We start from the raw sequence: 15,654 nt of genomic DNA on the forward strand, positions 1-15,654 counted from the left end.
AGATTAGGTATAGATAGTTTCACTAAATCAAATTTGTGATACAAATCATCTAAACTAAAGATCAGATGTCAGACTTTCTTCTTTTATTAAATCCATTAAAGCTTGTGAGAGTCTCTTTTGAACAAACTCAAATAATGCTGGATCACATCAGGGCTAGTCAACTGGTGGCCCGCGGGCCAAGGGCGGCCCTCCAATGATCTTTATCCGGCCCACTGGTCATCTTTGACTGAGTTACAGTCCTTTCCACTGTATATGACAAATGATGGCCGATAAACCGAAGGAGAGTCAGAAAGGGGCTGCATGGGGTGCCAGCCATCTGCTAATGCGTAATTATCAGATCCAATTTGAGCTTTGGAAAAATATATATATATAAATACACCGCATGTGACACGCCAACCGGAAGTGATGTATTTCAGTGTGTTTCAATCAAAACACTGTGTGCAAGGTGAAAATTATTTATCTTTTTTTGTTTAACTTTATCAGTAACACTTAAATCTTTAAAAATCCATTTATTACTGATAATTCAATGATAAAGTATAAATATATATTCATAGATTGAAGACTCTTCTTGCGCTGCAATGAGCTTCTGTCTCATGTTGACACGGATTTACTGAAATTTCATTACAACTGTCACTAGGGGGCGAACTCCGACAGTCGTGTCCAAATGTAGTATACAATATTTAAAAAAATGCATGTTTTTTAATATATGACCGAGTTATAACATATATAATAATAATATATATATAAGGGCTGGGCATAGATTAATCTAGATTAATCTCATACAAAATAAAAGTAATTTTTTGCATTACATATGAATTTGTGCTGTGTGTAATTATTATGTATATTTAAACACACACACACACACACACACACACACACACACACACACACACACACACACACACACACACACACACACACACACACACACACACACACACACACACACACACACACACACACACACACACACACACACATATATACACATTTAAAAAAAGTGTTTTATTTATATATAGTTATTTTATTTGTATATGATATAGAATATATAAAAATATAAATAAATATATATACACATGTAAATGTTTCTTAAATAAATACATGAATGTGTGTGTATTAACAGTATATATACATAAAAATTACACACAGCACAAACTCATATGTTATGCAAAAAATTAATTTTATTTTGGATGAGATTAATCTAGATATATAATAGGTAAAAGTAAAATTTATTTAAAAGGTAAAAATAGGGGTAAAAGTTTGTCCCGCATCGTATTTACATTTTTAAAATCAGCATATAATTCATTTAAAAAGCATTTAATTCAGATTTATAGTATATATCCAGGGTGTGATTTGCTAGGGGGGTTGGGGGAGATTATATCCCCCTCTTTACATCCCTGCTTCTGATTAATTATTTTTTATCCCCGGTGTGGACAAAATGTATTCCCACCATAATTAATGTTCATCAAACGGCAAAAAATAAAGATATAATAGATTTATTAAAGATTTACTATAAGTAAAAACACTGCCACATAATAGTGCAAACAACAGTAAAATCAAAAATAGAGTATTACTGTCAGCGCTTCTGCACTTGTGACAATAGGTGAAGTCTTCTTACCTGGACATAGGGGGTTGCAGGCCAGTTTCTGAATGGCTTGGCCCTCACAGATGGCTCCTCCGTTTAAAGGTGCTGGATTGGTACAGCTTCTCGTTCTCTTCTGATAGCCCCGGCCACAACGACTAGAACAAACCGACCATTCGGTCCATGTAGACCAGCCTCCATTAACTATACAGGAAAAGAGTCAGAAGAGCATTTATGTGCAGGTTAATCAAAGAGTACATTCAAATCAATGATAAGACATTCATTTATTCATAATCTCTCTTTCTTTGATAGTCATTAGAATAAATCACAAGTAAAAACAGACACGATCTTAAATGATAACAGAATTTCAATTTAGGTAATGTAACCCTGTAATATGGGAGGGGGATGTATCTGTCATGATTTGCTCTTCTACCAGCAGCTTATTCTAATCAGACCATTTCTCTCTGTCTCTCTCTCTCTCAGCTCCTCTGGAGGATGGATTGTGGCACATTTCTTCCAGGGATGAGCTGGGATCAAAGGGTTTCTTTTGGGAACGGCGATGGTGTTTAGGCCCGAATAAGCAGATGAAGGATTGTGGCCACATGTCTCCAGAATCCATCACAGATATTTTACACTTTCTCTTGGATTCCCTGAACATTGGTGGCCGTCCTCTTCAGTGATATTTCTCTTTTACTGTGGACAGTAAGTAATAGTGCCGGGTTAATCCGAGCACACAAGATGAATGCAGGTCGGGGAAAAGAAGAATTTTTGCAATATCTCCAAAGAACTGAAGATGAATGAGGAAGAGGCAGTCATGCACTACACCTCACTTTTTTACTTTAAGCAACACAAAACATCACACTCCAGCAGACTGCACTATTACCCTTCCAACCAATCACAGAGCTCGATTAACACCTGCCGTACTCTGACATAGACTAGACTGGAGATTGGCTGTAATTGTATTAACGTTAAAATGAGGAAGAAGGGGCAGTCAATTATAGCATGGGAAAAGAAAACATCTGCTTCCCAGCTTTAAAACAGATCTGGGAATTCATCAAGAGGGAAATTGGGAAGCGTTTGCAGCAGGTGGTTTGTTGAAGAGTTTTGAAAGAGTCGTCTCTTCTTTAGAGCGTCGCAGCAGATGCTGAGATGCGACGTCAGCTTCGTGGAAGCGTTGCGCTGTGTTGTGGGAAAAATTTACAGCATGTTATTCTTTCAACACTCAAAGAAACGTTTGAAAGCATCTGCAGGAGGGATGTCAGCATGTTTCTCTCTTCTTAAAAGGCAAATTTTTCCAGCTCGAGGGAATTCCACAGCAAGAGCCGAATCTTTAAAAGAGAAATACTGCAGCCCACAAAATAAAAATCAAGCTACAAAAACAGCCGGTCAAAGTTTTTGTGGCACAAAAACAGCAGCTCCATGGGTTCTTTGGGAGTCTCTGAACTCCGTACTATTTCTGATCGGAACGATTAGCTTGATGCTTTCAAAGTAAAGATCCGATCTGAATTTCAATTAGACTCGTGGCAGGTGAAAGCAATAAATCAGATGGGGAAAGGATTATATGGAATACTGTAGAAGGATTGTGAATAATCTGTACAGCATTATAATTCATTTCTATGGTTTTACATGCAGACTCACCGTAAACTATGACAGTCGCAGTGGTGCTTCGCCGTTTGCCAACGATATTCTTGGCCACGCATGTGTAGTTAGCAGTGTCTGACAGACGGGCCTGTTTGATAATCAGGTTGTGATCGATGGTGATATAGAAGTTTCGGTCATCTGCAGGGTCAATTATATCCTCGTTTTTCACCCATTCCACCTACAATAACAAATAATACAGCAGATTCAAACACAAGTATACATGATGATTTTGGCTTTAAAGATGAGAAATTAAAGGAACTGCATTCATATGATTTAAATGTAGAAATTAGAACTCAACCGATTTATCGGTTTGTCGATTTTATTGGCCCATATGATATGACCCTGTCGCAGATATATCTGTGATTTGCCACTGATATAAACAGTTTGTTAACAGAACGCATAATGCAGATATAATAAGGGTGTCATGATTTTGATTTCAAATTGAAGTCGATCGAAATTAAGTCACAACCTCAAACTTCGAATAAAAAAATGGAATCGTCGATGCCGCCATGTCACCTCCGGTCGGCTTGCCAAGCTTTTGTAGTGTAAGCGCACATGTTGTTTAATGTTTTGAACAGCCACAGGAAACTGCCTTCTCTCTGCCCATTTATGTAATCTGAGGTACTGAACACAATGTTTTACGTCTTTTCTGACTTCTGGTGCGAACACACAGTGAACAGCGCTATTTTTAGCCTTTCATTGATAAAACTAAAGCAGCTGATCTCCGCAGTTTCATTTTGCAAGCGTGTGAAAGTTGCGCGGTCTCATTTCATCAATTGCCACATATACATGTACACAACACTGTTCAGCATGTTTACTTACAACACAAGCAGCAGACTCCGACATAATATTAGTGTGCGTCCATATAAACTTATCATTACTCCCGCTCGTTTTTAAATGACAAGGTGCAAAGTACTGACAGGAATGTTCATCTGACAGGAACAGGACGTTTCGTTTTATCAGGTATGTGCGTGTACCATATTTTTCCACTGGAAGCACAACTAACATGGCAGGGCATCTCCGGGTTCAGGTCAGATATTATATTTCATAAAAGTCTAGTCTAAAAATGGCATAGCATTTTTTTGTGCTTTCCAAAAAAAAGTAAAAATCGAGAATCGAATCATGACCTTAGAATCGTAAAATGTAATCGAATCGAGGATTTGGAGAATCGTGAGACCCCTAGCAGATAAGTGCTTGTACACTGTGTAATTACTTAGTCTGTCCAGCAGACCCACTTCACTATGACACCAACGAGGTCTCTTGTTCAGGTAGTGACAGAAAAGCAATGAAGTGGTGTCTTCACGACTAATGGGGCGTACACACCAAATGCAAATTCAACAATTTGTAGGTTACATACAAAGTCAATGCAAAGACGCGAATAGAAGCGAACTCCCTGGGGCAATGCGAATGACATGAATTGGGCGGCGCGATTGCCTCCAAAAAAACAGGCGCTATTTGTTTAAAAACACGTATTCACACAAGTTAAAAATATTCGCACCACAAGTTAAATCCCTTGAGTAATCTAGAACAAGGAACTCACATTTTTGTGCTGTATATGATGCTTTCTATATACAATACCAGTCAAAAGTTTGGACACACTTCCCATACTGGTACTGTACTAATATACAAATAAAGAATATCATTCGATATATTTTTTGACTTCCTAATATCCCCCCCCCAAAAACCCATATCGGTCGGGCTCTTGTATAAATCAATACAGCAAATATAAAGGTGGATTTCTCCTTATTTTTCTCTGAGATTTTAATCATCATATTATGACAGAAGTGATGATCTGTGAAAATGGACTTCCATAAAATGTCAATATTGATTCTGTTCCTAGTTTATATTTCCCTGAACATCATTACACGGGCCGTATGGACGCATCGTGAAAGAAAAACTGTATGCTATTTGGTACATAAAAGACCTTTGACCTTTAAATATGAGTCTCTGTTTATAAATGCTCCCAGTACTGAACCTGAGGTCATATTAGGAGAACAAGTGACTCTTTTATTTGACTTTAAATCATACAGAGTGTTCAGAAGAACAGATTCTGTCCAGTAAAACAAATCCTCTCATTTCGTTCTCTCTCGAGGGCATCTGGACCTGAGATGAGCACTGGAGGAAGATCAATGCTGACCAATCACACGCTGAGTTTGCCTACAGTAGATGTGCATATCATTGACAATTCAGGTTGGGCTTGAAAGCAAAACCTTAGCAACATCTTTCAGACAAACTACTGAACACACACAATAACATCTGCTGTGTATTTGATCTTTTAAATGAGATGTTTTCATACAGATAAAGAAATGTTTGGGTTCCTGCAACTATCAAATCAAAATATCCCTGTTTTACAAAAGTAAAAAATGCCAAGCACAACTCCGATAAATGCATTCTGTTCTCCCATCCATTAGGAAATGATGAATTATTTCCCATAATTTGATTGACTTTGCCTCTAAAAATAGCATGATATATGCTCTCCTGCTTTCATTAATGGGATCGTCTGCTGATAAAAACCAAGTATTGCATATGATGTGCAATTTTCATTTTGATCATCTTCCATTATTGTTTATTAATATTTAATCTCTTGGATGTGGTGCGGGTGACTGTGTGGACATTAGGGCAGAGCGGTCACACAGAAGAGATGTTCAATAACATGCACTAAACTGAGTCCATTCCCAATCTAACAGATCCAGATCGGTCCAATCCAGAGATCCAATAATCAAACAAATGTAAAGCCGCTTTGTGACGTGGTGTGAATGATATTAAATTGAATTGATGTGGATTTTTCATACAATCCTGTGATGTAATCAAGAAAACGCCACCATTTAGAGAAATGCGGAAGACCAAAAATCAATGAGGATTACCCACAAATCCACTGGGTATACGGCTTGCCACAGTGATTATATGCCACCCTCGAATTACTCAAGAAAATAGACAAACACAACCGATGCAGGCCGCTCAGATGGACAGAGATGATGAAGTATATCACTTAATATTTTGTGTTTTGCACATGAATTTATTATATATAAATATTAAAATATTTATTTAACTTTAAGCATATAAAATTACAGAGCCCCTAAGGGGACATGGAGCAAAAATTAAATAAATTTTACCGCGTTTAGTTTCGTGTATCACACGATACTAATTTCTAGAATTTTTTTACTCCAATGTCACCTTAGGAGTTGGTATAAAATACATTAAACTCAAACATTAAAGTGAAATAAACTTAAAATGATAAGTACATGTGGTAAGAAATACCCATAATCCTTTGTGCATGAATATTTAGCTTTTTCACAGAATAAGAACTGTTATGAACTTTAACTACTTAAAAACGATGTTTTGTTATAAATAATAATTTTGTGAAGTCTTAAAATTTAAATTAAGTTTACTGAACTTGCTGAATTACTAGAAATTTGAAGTTAAATGTACTTTTGTTTTAGTTCACATTACTTATTTTTTTAGGGTAATAACTCCTCCATTTTTTTTTAAGTAAATTCAACTGATGATGTAATTTCTGCCGTCGGCCCCTGAGGGTCACCATCTTTAGGTATCTGTTTATTCTTGTGAGATATTGCCTTCTCAGGTCGCAGTGAACCAACCCAATGCCAAACACAATCTGCTGGTTCCTAACGGTAAGTGAGGACTTGCAATGCACTCAGGAATGAGGTGGTTACCAGGAAACAAGAGTATAAAGCAGACAGATATTAGGTTTCCTAAAGAGATTTTTCACTCCATCCATTAAGAGTTTAAAGTGCTGGTGCATGATGAGTGAAACTAGAAGAGACAAAAGCATGACGTACATTCTCCATGAGTCACGTATGAACCCCTGCGATTCACATCAATCTTCAACATATAAACGAGAGAAACCCAGAGTAACAACACAAAAGAACAGCAGGTGATGACTTTTCATTATCATCAGCAACTTTTCGGTGGTTTACAGTGTGAGAGTTAAAAACAGAAACAAACAGACTTCTCTTCAGGATATAAAAACTACACAATTACACAAAAACAGGCACATATTCCCATACAGACCTGTACTGATGGATATTTACAACAGTTTACTTATTCAATGTTTTATTATTTAATCATTTGGATACTTCAATAATCAAACAAATACATTTCTAATTTTGCAATCCATATGGCAAGAAATGTGTTCTTGGCCAAAGTATATTTTATATATAAAATACAAATTAATTTTATAGGCTATATTTTTGAAGAAAATATATTTAATTTTAACCTATTCAAACCTGTTATTTTTAAAAGGTTTGTATATATAATATAAATAATTTTTTCTTCCAATGCGACATAAATATATTTTCTTGGTTTGAAATATGGATACAGAGCGCCTAAGGGGACAGGGTGAAAAAATTTAATAAAGTAAAGTTTCACATACGCACGTGAAACTTTTGCGTGTTCATGTGAAACTATTGTGTGCGCGCGCACGTGAAAATATTGTGCATGCATGTGAAAGCGATACGCAAATTAAAAAAAAATTCTGCACATGAAGGTTTCATGTGAGCAAGTGAAAGTTTCACGTGAGCACATAAAAACTAAACTTTGGTCCAATTTTTTACTCCAATGTCACCTTAGGGGCTCGGTATATGGAGGGCTAAATATATATTTTAAATTGTTTAAAATATTTTTTTGTTTAAAATATATTTCAAAATATACAAAAATGCTAAATATATTGGTGAAAAATATTTTTTGTAAACATTTTCAAAAATATATTTAATTAAATGTATTTTTGGCCATTTATTGTATGTTTTAAAATATATTCAAAAAAAATTTTGCAGTATGGGTTACAACATATATCACAACATACATACATGTGCCAGATATGTTTGCTACACTCTTAATACGGTTGTGTTAAAACAACACAATTTTAACATCTCTGTGTTATTATTGGAACACATCTTGTGTTGTCCCTCCTATTTATTTGAACACAAAATCAACACAAAATGACACATAATGTGTTAAATAGGATAACACAAAACAATGTGTAAAAAATGAACACATCCTTTCTTAGAGTGTATGACATAGTTCAGTATTGCTTTTAACAAACGCCTCTTGCTAATAAAGTTTGTTCCCTGTCGTGACTTGTTTGAGTTGTGTCCCGTGTTAGATTCTAACTCAACTTTCACACATGTAAATAAGACAGCAGTTGTGATGTGTAAGAGCGATCGCTGTCATCACTGCACAAACGTCGAGTTAAATCAGCTCATAATAACTTCAGCATGTGTGGTCGTCTGTGATCAGAGGTAATTATGAGCGAAACATAAGAGATGAACACAATGGACAAAAATCTAATATTACGACAGATGTGTGCGGCAGCATCCTTGTGTACGTCTATACAACACACAAACATGCGTTTGTCAGAAACTGATTTTTCTTTTCATTCTGAGACGGTTCATCAGAGAATCCGAGAAGGAAAACTAACGTTGAATGTTTTGTGTGCTTCTGATACTGAATAGTGAATGTGTGTTATGAGCGACTGCAAGGTTGTTTCTATGCTGTTGGATAAAAGCATTTGCCACAGTGAATAAATGTTTCTAAACATCGTGTTTTTACTAGGGTGTTGTTACAGTAAGTGTGATTTTAAGAGGTTGTTTATTCCTAAGGATCTCTTTGATATGTAACTTTGAAGTGATTCTGTTCAACAGAATAAAAAGATCTTCTAGAAGAGTAACATCACATCATATCTCTCTTCTGCAAGACTCATGATGTGAGAATTGTCATGTCTATAACCAAAATGTTTGTGGCCCTCGGTGAATTAGGGTGGACCTCAATGCATAATCTCAAAGTGATTTTCCTTTTGTCTTCTGTTCTTTGATTAGGCGTTAGCAGCACAAAGCTTGTGGGTTTGATTCCCAGGAAACTTACTGATGAAAAATCAACTGTAAGTCATGCATACATGTAAATGTAAAAGATGCAGGGCAGCAGGCAGAAAGACAGCTTGTGTTCTGATCGGCAGCAGATCTCCTGTGTTCATATTCATGAAGGAAATTAATACAAGTGGTCATTATATAAATAGGCAGAAGCATTAGGAGCCAATTATTGTTTGTGGCTCCATCAAGAGAAGCTGACATCAGTTTAATTTGGAGCAGCTGTGAGTGTGCGTGTGCATGTGCGTGTGTGCGTGTGTTTGTGTGTGTGTGTGTGTGTGTGTGTGTGTGTGTTTGTGTGTGTGTGTGTGTTTGTGTGTGTGTGTGTGTGTGAGTGTGTGTCTGTGATGGTTAGATGTCTGTATGTGACTGAACACAGACTGATGAAGGAAAACCTGCATTAATATTTAATGAGGCGCAGTAATTGCTCTAAATGACAGCAGTATTTAAATAATCTTCTGACTGATCAGAACAAGATTCACCACACTAAGCATGTGCATACTGCAGATAAATCCAGTTTTGATGTGTTAAAGGTGCCAAAGAATGCATTGTAATAATCTGTTAAATTGTTCTCTGATATCTACATAGAAGGTTTGTGGCTTTATTAAGTGCAAAAATGATCCAGACAGAGTCAGTTTTTCATGTCCATTTACAACACTAGGATTTCTCTTTATAATGAAATGGTCTATTATTATCTTATTTGAAAGGGTCATGAATAATAATGAGGAGCTCTGCTCTGATTGGCTGTTTCTCCTTCAGTAGCTCTCTGTGTGTGTAAACAGATCTTATGTTTGAGTCTGTATCAGATTTTGAGGAATAATCAATTGTTTGCAGATTGTTAATGGACGTTTCTGAGTGGTAAGTTTGGGGTTTTTTCAGTATGGACCTGCAAAACGTAACTGTATCGTCAATAGTAGAACTTCAGACTAAACGCTAGCATATAGCATTAACTAGCAAATAGCGCTAACTCAGCAGTCAAAACTTTTTTATCATTGTAACAACATTGTAATTAATTTAATGTTAGGGTGTACATCTGGACTGTAACGTCATAGTTGGTGTTATGTTGAGATTGGTCTGTTTTCCTGCGGTCTCTTGCATGCATGAAGTTTACATAAGGAGGAGGAAACAACCATGTTTGAGGCTTATGATATGCACACAACTCTTATTATTCATCTAGGCGGACATAAGTTTTACATTCTACTGTAACGTTTAATGTGAATTAATTCATGTGTGAGCGTTCATGGTGAATTTGTTTTGGTCTGTAATGCTGCTGATATCTACAAGATTCTAACAAAATGAGAAGAAATAAAAAAATACAGATTTAGCCTGCATTTCTCCTTTATAATCTCCTTTAAATTCATTAAATGCCGTCTTTTTGGATTATTCAACAAATGGGAACCATTTAAGCAAAGACAATCAAACAATTTCCAACAAAATAACAGAAAAAAACCCACAAAAAATGCAGTGGTATTATGATTATTTAACGTGAGAAAGCAGACCGAGGGTTTCTGTACATACTGAGAGCCAAATGACTCGACTTAAAATTCAGCGCTTTTCTGGGAAAATATTACAATCCACAGTGGGAAATCACAACCTGCAAATGCCAAACCACAGGCAGTGGCCGAAAACTCTCACAAAATCTCTTTCTCCTCTCTCACACACAGCCACACACATACGCACGCACGCGCGCACGCACGCACACACACACACGCACACACACACACACACACACACACACACACACACGCACACTATGTGCATCTTTGATTAATATATGTCATTGTCTATAAACCAGCATCAGGTAAAAGCATCATTCATCGTAGACATTCATGCATACCCATGCGTCTTGTCTTTAGACCTCACCTGAGCACATGTGTGTGTTTACCTGCTTTACTTTTCTTTAATCACACCTAAAGTTTACAAATGCACAACATATTTGCCATTTTTTATCTGACAGAACACACATTAACAATCATGATATTCATTCTGACACTTTCTGTATGAGCTGCTAAAGAGAAACATTCAGATCAATTCTCATCTGATACTCTGTGTGATTTAATCAAAAAGTGTAAAACACAAAAAATAAGAACATGGAGAAGAAAGAAGAGGAGATGACGGCAAAAACATTTTGTGTCGCAGTAATTCTCATTAAAGCACTGTACTGTATTGTATATCTGCTCAGGTAAACAACATCAAGCAGTATATAAAAATGTATGCATTATAAAACATTTTGATCAATCTGTTGAAGAAGGATGATGTGTGTGACGAGAAAAATATGAAAATCTGTGCCAAATCAATGTGCATAAATATTGATATCTCCATAGTTTATCCAGCAGACATTAAACAGGTTTACATGATTTCTGACTGAATGAAAAGACACAGTCAGATGAGAATGTACATTGTACAGTTATCCCGACTCTATATACGCTCAATCCCATCTCAAGAAATATTTCAGTCGATGGTTTCAGAGACAAACAGGACTGCAGCTGTATTTAACATAAACTCATTGAAATGTTTCAGTGATGTCTCAGTTTGTGTCATGGGTTCATTAATATTGCAGATTGTTTATAATAAATGCATAAAAATTCCCTTTAGACGTGCAATATAACAAACATCAAAACGGTTGCTAATGAGATACCAAAGAGTTACAAACCAACAGATGACATGAATAACAGCTCGCAAACATCTTCATAAACATATTTAGATATTTATCTCAATCCAATCTCTTATGCTGCGTTCACACCAGGCGTCAAGCGCGAGTGATTTCAATGTTAAGTCAATGTGAAGAACATTGATGCGCGTCTGGAGGTCTCGCTGGGCGAATAAGGCATTTAGCGCGACGTGGTAGACGCGATTCATTCAAAAGAATTTAACTTTGTTGGAAAAAAATGCTGCGTTAACCAATCAGGAGCTTGCTCTAGTAGTGAAGTGATTACAGGAAACAAGCGAAGTTGCAGAAACCCCTCCCATGATGCGAATTTCCACTTGAATGTCTCGATGACTAGAATTTCATGCGCGAATGAAGCGAGTAAACTCAAAAATGTTCAAGCGGCAAACTAGACGCGGTAGACGCAAATTTGACGCCTCAAACGCGGCTGGTGTGAACCCACAGTTATGATTCTACAACAATGACAAACTTCTCAGAAAAAGACTTCAGTTTTTCATATTTGTCAAAAACCTGCTCAGACTTATCTTAAAAATACCAGTCTGCAACCTAAAAGTTTTTCATTCATGAAACCTAAAAGATCATTCATCATTTACCACATTTACTTTGACTTGTGAAACACAAACAGCGTTAATGCACATTTACTGTCACTGAATTTAAATACCATTGTAAACAGCTCGAATGTGTTTCACAGAAAAATTAAAATCATATTAGTCTGTAGCGAGCGAACGATGACAGATGTTTGAAATGAAGACTAATAGATATGAATCCCATCAAACTGGCTTTCATATTCTCTGTAGATAGTTTTAAATCCTCTCACATCTCCTTGGATAAGTCTTTTCTAAATGCACCGTGGGCCTTCACCACGTGACGCTCCGTAACACCGCAGGACCCTCGGCTTGCCAAGCAACTGCCTGAATAAAAAACTTCGCTGCCATGGTGACGCGTCAGCGGGTCTCAGGCGTACGATCACCTCTGAACTCGGTCTTTATCTGAACACGCTGACAAGTGCTTTTGAGAATCCACAGAAAAGAAAAGACCAAAGGAAACCACAAGGTCTTTCAGAGAAGAGATTTAAGTCCATTTTATAGGTCTGCCAAGACAGCCGACTTAAAGGTTCATGAGAAAGACCGTCACCCGCTGGTGTCCTAGACCTTTTAAAGAAAATTGAAATAAGGAATTCATGCAGGGGAAACCTCCTTACAGTCCCAGCTCTGTTCATACCCAGATTAAAAGCTTGCTGATATATACAGAATATTTATATTTCATTAGACAATAAAACTTTTCATTAAACCAATCAACATTGGCCATTATTGACGGTGCCCATATCCTAATGTGTGTCAGAGCTCACAGGTTGAACATTTAGCAAAAACTAAACTCTCTGTAGCAGGAAACTTATTTTAAATAATGATATTTTTTTTGTTAATTTATATTTTATATTCTTAAAAATGTTTAAGAAAAATTATGAGGCTCTGTGAATGCATCATTCAGATCTGCACTTTAAAAAAAATATAAGTTTTTTACAACTAATTACTAATTAATTTACCATTATTTAAAATGATATTCTTATGAAATGATTATCTGTCAATGAACAACTTGACTTTTATTTGAAGTATAATGTCATTAATGATATAATCAAGTCTTTTCTGTAGTTAGTGTAGTGCATCACACAAATGTAGAGAGAATGGAAACATATGTGAATAATGTGTGGTGGCTTTGAATGAAGTGCACTAATGCAGTCCCATCACATGACTGGATATAAATCACCCAACCGCTTGAGTTTTCTCCAGAGCACTCGCAGTATTTCAGAGGACTTTACTCAGTCTGCCAAGATAAATGTCTGCAGCGTGTTTGCTTTGCATGAGTTTGCGTCTGCTGGTACGGTCTGGACAGTATTAGATAAGACTGTTTCATCAGCCCTTGCTTTACGAGGGTTCAAGGCGAGTCGTAAAGGCCGGGGATTCATCTGTCGAGAACAGAAGCTGCTACAGACGAACACTTCCTAAAACACAGTCGAAAAGTTACCAACTCACCAGAGCCGTGACTTCTGCTTCAGTCCCACTGATTTCTGTTTCTCTCTAGAGTCATAAAAGATTGAATTACTCTGGTATGCCTGAATATCAGCTTTTATTTAGCACAAGACGCTTCTAAGAAATGAACAACATGAATGTTTGTAATGCAAGCGGTGACACGTTACATTTACCGGTGATGTTTTGAAACCCAAACAATGTTTGTCTCTTAACAGAAAACTGTCATGAAAATGTGTTTCTCTTGTGTCGTGTTTATGGTCATATTTGTAAATAATAGACACACATGAGTGACTTTAGTTATTAATAGGGCTGTTCATCGATTAAAATATTTAATCTAGATTAATCGCATGATTGTCATGAGTTAATGATTAATCACAATTTAATCGCAATTTTTTCCTTTTCTATATTTTTCTTAATTTAACACTTTTCAAGTTTTTAAGACTCTAATCAACATGGGGGTTAACAGTGTTTGTTTGAAAATGCAGATCAAATCTGGATTAGAAATGACACACTTAAAATAAAGACAGATAAAGTGTTTCAAGATAACATAATGATAGGGCTGCATAACGATTAATCGCGACTAATCGTTTGCAGAATAAGTGCTTTTGTTTACATCAAATGTATATACATCAAAATATTTAAATATTTCTTAAATATATGCATGCATGTGTGTGTATTTACATATACATAATTTTTATACACAGTACACACACACACATATATAATGTAAACAAAAACGTATAATCTGCAAACGATTAGTCACGATTAATCGTTATGCAGCCTTATTACAATATAATTCAGGTATATATGGTACATATTGTATGAAAGTTTTGCTCATCATCACATTTCATCTCTTACTAAAACACTTCCATCTGTTTCTGTGAGATAGCAAAGATTTTACACTAGAATGAAACGATGACTGAATATTTTTATACCGACACAACCGCAAGCCAACAGTGTCTGTTTAGATCAGTTCTCAAATGTCATGACTGTGACAGTCTAAGATAATGCGTCACACTATCTGCAGCAGCATGTCATAAATAAACTCATTATTAGTATTATATATTAACAGTACTGTATACAGCATATATATATCCCTGCAAATCCCTAAACACTGATGTAAGAGGAGGAGAAAGACAGCAAGAAGAGAGACAGGTGGGTGAGACAGCGGGCAGGATCAAAGATGTTTGTTCTTTCACTTACAAACGCAGTTAATCAGTGTAATGGAAGTGTTTCTTTACTTTAAGAACGAGCGTCGTCTGGCTGTCAGTCCTGATCCACAAACACATCTCACGTTCACTTTGTTGTGCTGTTAGCGGCGCTGACACTGATGGGTACTGATGTGGTGTCTGTCTGTGCTAACCTTTGCTCCGCCTCACACTGGACTGAGATCAGACCCAACTCATGCATACTAACCCATGCCAACACTCCAACAGATGCGCAGGGGCGGTGTGTGCCACACACATACATACACAAATCCCACAATGCACTTCGACACATCCACCTACATTTGACTTCTGAACAGAGCGCCAAAAAATTTTGGATTTTACAAAAATGTTGCATTTTGTTAGAGTGTACAGTGAAAACTAAACAGAATTGAACTTCTCTGTGTTCAGGAATCCTCTTTATAAACTCACGAAAGGAACGGAAATAAATGAAACGTTTTATTCTTCATCGCCTTTTCTGTGTCTGAGTGTAATTACCCAGAAGGCCGTTCTGTTACTTTATGCCATTAACAGCAGTCATGCAGCTCTGAGTGTTTATCACTGCCCTGCGGTCGCATGTTTACTGTCTCTTACTAAACTCAAATCTGTGTCTGAACTTCATTTCTGACCTTTTACTCATCATTACACA

General features: G+C 36.5%; 1 protein-coding gene across 3 annotated transcripts in view; it reads right to left on the minus strand.

Annotated features, from left to right (window-relative positions):
- Positions 1 to 15,654, minus strand: part of unc5cb (unc-5 netrin receptor Cb) — a 139,605-nt gene that overhangs the window by 26,550 nt on the left and 97,401 nt on the right. For all 3 annotated transcript variants that reach the window (XM_065264340.2, XM_065264349.2, XM_065264333.2), the window contains 2 exons: positions 3,221 to 3,401; positions 1,619 to 1,786 (listed from right to left, as the gene is read on the minus strand). In XM_065264340.2, coding sequence (XP_065120412.1) covers positions 1,619 to 1,786; positions 3,221 to 3,401 — 349 coding nt within the window. The remainder of the gene's footprint in view (positions 1 to 1,618; positions 1,787 to 3,220; positions 3,402 to 15,654) is intronic.

The sequence above is a fragment of the Paramisgurnus dabryanus genome, chromosome 10, assembly GCF_030506205.2.
Source record: "Paramisgurnus dabryanus chromosome 10, PD_genome_1.1, whole genome shotgun sequence".
Classification (NCBI taxonomy): domain Eukaryota; kingdom Metazoa; phylum Chordata; class Actinopteri; order Cypriniformes; family Cobitidae; genus Paramisgurnus; species Paramisgurnus dabryanus.